The sequence below is a fragment of the Lactuca sativa genome, chromosome 6 (genome assembly GCF_002870075.4).
Source record: "Lactuca sativa cultivar Salinas chromosome 6, Lsat_Salinas_v11, whole genome shotgun sequence".
Taxonomy (NCBI): Eukaryota; Viridiplantae; Streptophyta; class Magnoliopsida; order Asterales; family Asteraceae; genus Lactuca; species Lactuca sativa.
Window position 1 is genome coordinate 170,637,643 of NC_056628.2, and position 9,123 is coordinate 170,646,765.

The 9,123-nt window shown below is 34.5% G+C and overlaps 2 protein-coding genes across 2 annotated transcripts; both read right to left on the minus strand.

Moving 5' to 3' along the window:
- Positions 1-611: 611 nt before the first annotated feature.
- On the minus strand, positions 612-2,010 carry LOC111901976 (uncharacterized). Its single transcript, XM_023897847.1, has 2 exons — positions 1,510-2,010; positions 612-1,364 (listed from the first exon to the last, which is right to left on the minus strand). The coding sequence occupies exons 1-2, from the start codon at positions 2,008-2,010 to the stop codon at positions 612-614; spliced, it is 1,254 nt and encodes a 417-aa protein (XP_023753615.1).
- A 4,658-nt stretch (positions 2,011-6,668) lies between these two features.
- On the minus strand, positions 6,669-7,691 carry LOC111901975 (uncharacterized). The gene has a single exon (XM_023897845.1). It carries the CDS (start codon positions 7,689-7,691, stop codon positions 6,669-6,671), a length of 1,023 nt encoding a protein of 340 aa, XP_023753613.1.
- Between the last annotated feature and the right edge of the window lie 1,432 nt (positions 7,692-9,123).

Consider the following 9,123-nt stretch of genomic DNA (forward strand, 5'->3'; position numbering starts at 1 on the left):
AATATATTTTTTTGGATTTTTTGAATTTTTTATATGCAAATGCAATGCAGAAAATAAAATGCAAAAATAAAATTTTGAAAAATTTAACTAAAAAAACTAAAAAATTAAAATTTTGAACAAAAATACAAATTTTTACACTAACCCCCTCCCCAAGCTTAAAATGATGCATTGTCCTCGATGCTCAGAGAGGAAAGAACAACTCAATAAATCATATGAAAAAGAAAGTTTGCAGCTAGGAATGAATGTACCTGATAGATTGGTTGAAATTTGATTTTGACAACAATGTGGCGAAAAATCTGAATTTCAGCGACTTTGAAGATCCTCTGATTTCCCCAAGCTTGCTTGGAGCTGCGGCCATCTCTTGATTGAAAGCATAAAAAGTAAAAAGTACTCATCAGGTTGCCTCCCGGAAAGACGCCCTTTTTTAAAGTCGTTGGCTCGACTTTGCCCAACCAGATTTATGAACCCGTATGGTTGGGACTTCTTTGAAGCTCAACTCTTTTCTTTGTAACTCCAGATCCCTTCAAATATGGCAATATGGGTGGATTTGGGACTTGTTCAACAATCGGGAAAAACTCCAAATTTTTATCAAATGACTCAAATTTTAGATTTTAAAGCCGTTTTCTTTTTCCATTCTTCTTGACAGCACCCAACTTCTTCTTTTTCTTCTTTTTCTTTTTTAGTTTCATGTAAGAAATCACCATTTTTTCATCTTCCCCAAGCTTAGCTTTTTCCATCAGCTTTGTACCAGTTCCTAAAGCAAAATTTACATCATTTTTCATCTCCCCAAGCTTATCTATGTTCAGCTCCTTTAATGTATAATTATCTAGTTTCCTGTCTAAAAATAAATCTTGCACAAAACCATTAGAAAAATCACAACAGTCCTCAGAAAAAGGACTGTTGGTACCTAGATAACTAATAGAAAGTTTATCAATTGGAATTTCAGCATCATTTATTTTAAAGTGCACAATATCACCATCAAACTCCATAGAAAGAGTACCAACAAAAACATCAATCTTGGTTTTAGCAGTTTTCAAAAAAAGTATTCCCAAAATAATTGAGTTTGCATCTGAAGTGTCCAAGTTTCCCATGTCCAAAATGTAAAAATCAGCGGGAAAAATCAAATTATCCACTTGAACAAGAACATCCTCCAGTACACCTTTTGGGTGTACTGTTGAGTGGTCAGCCAACTGTATAATTGTCCCAGTCTTTTTTAAAGTTCCCATTTTTAATTTTTTCAAAAATAGAAAACGGGAGGACATTAACTGAAGCTCCTTAGTCAAGCATGGCTTTTGGAAAATTAAGTTTCCCCAATTTATAAGGAACTGAGAAAATCCCCGGATCCTTGCACTTTGGAGGTAAACCTTTTTGTAAAATAGAAGAGATATTTTCACCAGTTTTTTTTCAATCTCATTAAATTTCATTTTTTTTCTTAGAAACACATAAAATTCTTAGAAATTTAGCATAGCGAGGGATGTGCTTTATAACATCTAAAAGTGGGATATTTACCTCAACCTTGTGAAGAATTTCCATAATATCTTCATCATCTCTTTCGCGCTTCGTACTCTTTAGTCTAGATGGGAATGGAGGTAATGGCTTGTACTCCTTCAGAATTGGCTTGGGTAGTGTTGGAGTTTCTTTTTCTTCCAGCTTTTCAGATTCTTCTTCAACCGACACCTCTTCAAACTCTTCAACTTCAGCTTCTTTTTCTATCCCTTCCACATCTCCTTCTTCTATCAGAACCTCTTCAAACTCATCTTCATCTTTGTTTTCTGGTTCAGATGAGCTTGGGCCTTCATATGTATTTCTTCTTCTCAAGGAAATAGCACTCACATTGTGCTTTGGATTATTTTCTGTATGCCCTGGTAACTTTCCTTGAGACTCCATACGACCCACAGAAGTGGCAAGTTGAGACACCTGTTGCTCCAGATTCTTGATACTAGCTCTAGTTTCGGTCTGGAATGCTTGGGTGCTCGTGACAAGACTCTTCACTATATCTTCTAAGGCCATGCTGGAACTACTGGGTTACTGATGTGTGTTCTGATTATGGTAATTCTAATTCTGGAAATTTTGTTGCTGAAAGTTTTGCTGAAAGCCTGGCTGCTGAAAATTTCGCTGCTGCTGAAATCCGGGTGGAGGCTAAAATTGTTGTTTCTGCTGATAATTATTTTGAAAATTATGTTGGTAGCCCCCGACAGCTTTAACTGCAACTGTATCCTCTTGCAATATTGGGCACATATCTATAGGGTGATCAGTCTTTAAGCAAATCCCACATTGTTTCTTTGCAGCTGCTTTTTCTTTAGTCAAGAGCATAACAACTTTTGTCAATTCAAATATCTGAGCTTCCAGATGAACATTGCTGACTTCCTTGACCCTTCTTGGCTGATCTGGATACCACTCGTCTTCATTCCCGGAATGTTTAGACTCGATCACCAGCTTCTCAATCAGCTCTCTGATTTAAGTTGGGGTCATGTCACCCAAAGAACCACCACCAGAAGCATTTATAAGCCGTCTTTCCATGGGTGTTAGACCTTCACAGAAACAATTATAGAGCTGGTAATCACTAATTCCATGTTAGGGGCAACGGACCAACAACTTCTTGAATCTCTCCCAGTAGGTATGTAAAGCTTCTCCTTTTCCTTGTTTGATACCAAGGATTTCTCTGTTGAGACTGGAGACTCGCGTTTCTAGAAAGTATTTCTCTAAAAACAACTTTGCGAGTTCTGTCCAAGTGGTGATGGAACCTGATGGGAGTTCATACAACCATTCTCTTGCAGAATCTTGAAGCGAAAAGGGGAATGCCCTTAACTTTATCTGGTCTTCTGTGACAGCATGAGGCTTCATTCCTGAACACACCACATGAAATTCCTTGAGGAATTTATGTGGGTCTTCGTTTTCCAATCCTCTGAAAGTGGGAAGAAGATGAATCAACCCAGATTTAAGTTCGAAGTTCTGGGCTTCTGGAAACGTAATGCAAAGGGGCTGTTGGTTGACCTCTTGAATGGCCCACTCTCTAAGGGTCTTTTCTGCTTCGTCTCCACTCATAACTAAGTCTTTAGATTCGGTTTCTGAAGAGTCTGTGGTTTCAGTTTTAATGGGAAGGGGTGGGGAGTAAGTTTTATATGGGCTGTTTTGAGGAGAAGATGGGGGTACTTTTGAAAAAAAAAACGGATCTTATTCATTCCACAAGGGAGTGCCTTGTGGTGTGGAGGTTTTTGGGGGTATAGAAGATGATGAACCAAAGAGACCAGCTGATTGTTTTTTTCTTGCTGCTTCTTTCTTCAGTTTCCTTGCAGTTCGCTCGATTTCTGGATTAAAAACTAAAGGTGTACCTGAACGAAAAATTCTTGGCATAAAACTATTAGAAATCACCGTATCCCCGGCAATGGCGCCAATTTGTTAACACGCTGTCGCACGCGTATTAAGCAAATAAATTATCACTGCTGCTTGCACTAAAAATATAACAGAGGGAAGCAGGGTCGAATCCTCAGGGACACAGCCTAATGGTCAATGCCTTTTTGCATCAGGCACAATCTAGTCAAGACAGAAATTATTAAAAGGGGGATTTGAAACTGCATTGATATTAAACTAAACGAAAATCAATATAAAAAAACGGTTTCAGTTCTGTTGCGACTTTCCTAATCATGTAACTAATCCAGATCTGATTATAGAGATGTGTTCTATCTAAGCTAGTACTGAGAAAAACTAACAAGCTCTAGTAATTTCTCTTTTACCTAAATTAGTTAATCAAAACAGGCTCTTCAATTAACCCTAACTTTTTACTGTTCAATTAAACAAGCTCTTAATTACATCAGAAAAATTGCTTTAGGTTCTTTGTAAAATTCTCAGCAATACCCAATACTTCTCACAAGCTCGGAAGCGTAAATATATAATTTTTCAGTTTATAATAAAGTCAAATCCCAAATATGGAACCGATTTATTACCTGTTACTTATTACCAGTTGACAAGAACAATTACGTATTCTATAACTGATTAACTGGAATGATAAAACCCTAGCTAGGTGATCAAACTAACAAGAATCAAAATCAAACATTCATTAAGAACAAAACTGAAGAATCTAGATAGAAACACAAATCAAAAACCAAATCTAACGATCAATCACATGAAAAGTACTTGTCTTTGCAGAACTGAAAACTAGGGTTTAGCCAAACATGGCTAAAATATGATCAAACCAGATGAAAAGAGACATCAAACAACTAATCTTACTAATCTACTTGAAGGAGATGATCCACAGTCTTCAGATCTTCAGAAATTGATGAAATCAGAGAAGAAACGCCCCCAAAATCGTATTTTCGTCGTTTGGAACCTCTGGAATCGTCAACTTAGGTTACTGGAAGGCTATCAGGGTCTTTTTATACGTCTAGCAGCAAAAACGACGCACATGCGATCGCAAGGGGACAACCTGCGATCGCAGGTTTTGAAATAAATGCATCTGATGCCGTTTTAATGAAGTAGGATGCTATTTTGACACTTTTTGGCCAACCAGCGACCGCAAGGAGACAACCTGCGATCGCAGGTTTTGAGTTTTCACTTCCGGATGAATTTTGGGCACAAAAGAACCTTAAAGGCACCCTGCGATCAAACTTGCGATCGCAAAAAGGTCACCTGCGATCGCAAGGAGACAACCTACAATCGCAGGTTGTGCCTATGACGTCCGAAATTTCGTATACTTTTCAGATCATTTTGAATCGCGTCATCAGAGTTACGGTTCTCGAGATATGGTCAAAACACTGACAGGAGGTCAAAGCTGCCAGTAACATCCTTTAACTTTGATATTGCATATTCTATCTTCGTGTGATCAATTCAATCGAATGTTTCTTGACCAAAGCATCTTCCAAACATTCCTCAACATACTCCATAAGTTCCAAGCTCCATTTTAAGCTCCAAACACGCATCCAACTGCTCCCAAAGCACTGCTCCACTTGAACTATCTGAAATCAACATAAAACATGAGCAGTACGAGAATTCTAACGAAATACATGAGCTGGACATTATTTAAATAAATGACATGCAAATGTATGAAATATGATCATAAATGCTAATGAAAACTACCCTATAAGATGCATAAAATGGCATCTAACATAGAGAAAGAAGCATATGTGTTTAAACGCTTGAACGTTTGCATCATAATTGATGGATTCTTAGTTATGTGCTTTTCTATGATCGTATTTAAATAAAAATTGATCGAGTGAGAGAATGAAAGAGAGTACATAACTAGTGTGAACTGGTACGATGATGAATAATTTCTGATGATCGTATTCTATATAATTCTGAACCAACGAAGTTAACAAAAGACGCTTTGAAAAAACAACAATGATTTTTTTTTAACATTTTGGAAACTACAATGATATTTTTGTACTAAAATGTGTACTTCGTTGGTATTCTGTGTACAAATGGTATACTTTAAAGGTATTTTTGTACTGAAAAAGCAATAATATTTGTTGAACATATGAAAAACTTCGTTACCTTTTTAAGTCATTTTTTCGTGTACCTGTGGTAATCGGTTACCACAAAGTTTTATGTGAACACATATCTTCTTCATTGGTATTATGTGTACAAAAAGTATACTTTAATGGTATTTTGTATACTAAAAAAATGACAATACCCTTTTTTTATACATTTTAAAAACTTAATTACCTTTTTAAATCATTTTCTCTTTTCTAATTACATATCCCACAAGTAATAAATATCCACAGAAATGGTATATTACCACATCAAACACCAAATACTCCATATCAGTTACAATGACTACAGTTTTCATTTTGTTTGACATTTTTCTAAATATATCTTTCTACAAATTCTTTTTATTTTTCCTACTACTGGATTGTTAGATTGTGACAATTGTAATAATCAAAAGATAAAATGATTAAAAAGAGTTAATGGATTATATTGGACAATCAATAAAAACATAGGAGGATAAAATATGAATCAATTTAATTTTCTTAGATATAATAATACATCATCACATAAAACATCAATATTTTTTTTAATATTATTTATCTTATAAAAGCTTAAACAAATTAAAACATAACGAAGAATATACTTATTTGAATAAATGATTTGTTTTCCATATCTACATGAATAATATTTTTATTTGAATAATATGAAGAATATATTTATTTGAATAAATGACTTGTTTTCCAAATCTTTACAAAAATAACTTAAAATGATAATGAACTTTTTATTTTGTTCAAATTTAAATAATTTTTTTTTATTTTGTTCAAATTTAAATAATTTTTTATACGTGTGAATGACCACTTAATATAAATGTGTTCAGAACTTCAGATACCATTATCATCTAAAAAAATAATAAATTTAATTAAATATAAACAAAATAAAATTTTGTTTACCGAATTCATTCTCAGTTTGCTTTTTTAAAATAACTTAATCTAAATTCTCAACCACAATATTCAATGTAAAACCTACAAACACTACCACCGAATCAAAGAAGTAAAAAATAAAAATATCATTACTCCCAATAAAACCCCTTTATAACTTTTGGCAAAAGGCAATTAATGAAAGAAAGTCTGAATCAGATCTGAGTAGATAGCCACGACTTTTACAGCTTGATTGCTACTACCACAGTTCCCTTGTTACACCATTAAAGTACAACAATATATGCAAAAGGTACTACCACATAATTCCTTTTAAACCTGTTGATGTTGAGGTCTTCCTAGCTGGATTTCCTCGCCGCCGGCGGGATACACCACCGTCTCCCCCATGTAAGCTCCTAAAAACGTCGACAAACTAAGCTTGTCAATGGCTTCCCGGTGATGAGATTTGCAGACCAGATAAAGCATTGTTTGGGTCACGATGAGGAGCAAGAACAGCATCAAAAGCAAAAGCCCACATAGTATTCCGATCATCACCCTCCAAATCATCTCCAATCCCAAATTTTGTCCACCGTATTCCACGAACAACTCATACACAATAAGTAATCCAAGCAAAAATCCGTACAACACGAATGAAATTCCCATTCCCACTTTCTTCTTCCCATTCGCCAGATCCTTACCTTTCCTCATGGCTTTAGATCCATGGGTGTTTTCCAGAACAGTAATGACGCTAGCCAGTTGACAAACAAAGCTCAGGTATAACAGACCAATAATGTATAAGATGAGGAAGATGAGCAAAAGGATTGCACCAAAAATTGAATTGTGAAAGATAGATCCGAAGATAACCAGAGCCACCCCACCGATTACATCGAAGATGAAGAGCGCCAGGTATATGAATAAGAAAGTGACCAAAAGGCGTTTCCAGACCTTCGGAACGATTTTCATGACATTTCGGAAAACGACTTCTCTGTCGGTGTAGATGGAGGCGATGGTGAAGACGACGGCGGCGGTTGAGAGGATGGAGAAGACGGTGAGGAAGATGAAGTAGGCGATTGTGAACAGCCAGTAGTAGAGCCAATCCATGGCGCCTGTTCGGCTTCCATCGTTGTCAATAGGTTCAATCTGAAGCAAAGAATTGCTGTCGATATTCAAGAACTCGATTTTCCCGAATAAATGATGGGAGATTTCCCTGTGAACTAAGAAGACGATTGTGAGAGGTAGGATTAAGGTGAGAGTAATTTGCGCGAAGATTTTCTTCCATGAGAAGATGGTTTTGAATGATTGTTTGAAGATGCCGAAGAAGCCAACGAATTTCATATCTTCTTCGTTTCGATCCATGGTATGGTGGTTGGTGTTGGATTGTTGCAGGTGAATAGGTGTGTAGGTGTATGAATAGATAGTTCATAAAATGAATTGCCATTGATATCTAGTATCACTTATTTACTTTATTTGGTGGGACCCACTCTTCAATTTCTTATTGACTTTGTCGCTATAAAAAGAATTAAATTTCTTTTCTTTTCTGTAAAAATTATTATTTTTTTCTTAAATAGCTCCCTGCCAACGGAATAAATTATTTCGGAAAATCTTTTTCTTTTACATATAAATAAGCTTTTAATATTATTGTTTTATTTCCAAGCCCTTTAACATTATTGTTTTAAATTATATTAAGAATTGTTCATCAAATTTCGAATTCATATTTTAAATTCAAAATTGGTATGAATATATTATTTAACGAAAGACTATTGGATTTCTTATATTTCTCCGGTATTTTTCATAATTAGGTGAACATTATAACTAACAGTATTATGAGTTTTATGAATATAGTTATGTAAGATTATAATGAGCATTCATAACTTATATTACCTTTCATTTTTTTTATCTAGTATAAATAATAAGTATTATGTATTGTAAAGTTTGGTTGTTTTGACCATTAAGTGATGAAATAAAAAAATTTACAATCTCATTTTCTACTTTGTTATTTAATTTAACTATTACACGTTATCAGTACGACTCTACCATAGGGTTCAAACTTGTTATTAGTCTTATCATTTTAAGATATGTTTTTTTTTTCCTTTTATATAAGTTTGCATGTACAATTCTTACAACTTATTTTATATAATTTCTTAACTAAAAATTCATTAACATATAAGTCTTTATTTTTATTAGTATTTTCATTATGGAAAACCATGATAAAGAAAACTTTAACAACTTTTCATGTCATTAATATGCTCCTATAGTAGCATTATCAAGAGAAAGGTTTAAAAAAATTATAAATTAATCTCATGCCTTCTTGTGGCTAAACAAAACTTTGAATTATTTATGAAAAATCATCAATCACGTCCGACCGGTTCTAGTTCATTCCATAAAGTGAAAACAATAACAAGATTGTGGAGGTCGTCATAATTATCATGACAACAATAACAAGATTGCAAGTAATCACCAGAAGTTGAAAAATAATAAAAACTCACATCCTAATGATTAAAGTAGTCAAGACAGAAAGGAAGTTGAAAATATTTGTTGATCTTTATCAAGCTTCTCTAAAATCTAAATAAAATAAAATTATCGAAACAAATTTTATTCAAATGATTTTCATGAAGATCAACCAGAAATGGCATGTAACACTCGGTTTCAGATTTGCTTCTTTATTTGGGGTTGCGCCCAATCTTTAGTGCTCATGAGGCTTAGGGCCTTGGGAAAGAAAGAATTTGGCCCTTCTCGGGTGTGTGTGTTATGGTTTAAGTGATCCAAGTGTTCGATTGTGTCTTTGGAG

What these genes read in the sequence shown, in the direction of transcription:
- LOC111901976 (XM_023897847.1), bottom strand. Translation starts at nt 2,010, where the DNA reads ATGGCCTTAGAAGATATAGTGAAGAGTCTTGTCACGAGCACCCAAGCA. An exon ending in AAATTCTTCACAAGGTTGAG is followed by an intron (nt 1,365 to 1,509) that starts GTAAATATCCCA and finishes TTTTACAAAAAG; the next exon opens with GTTTACCTCCAAAGTGCAAG.
- LOC111901975 (XM_023897845.1), bottom strand. Translation starts at nt 7,691, where the DNA reads ATGGATCGAAACGAAGAAGATATGAAATTCGTTGGCTTCTTCGGCATC.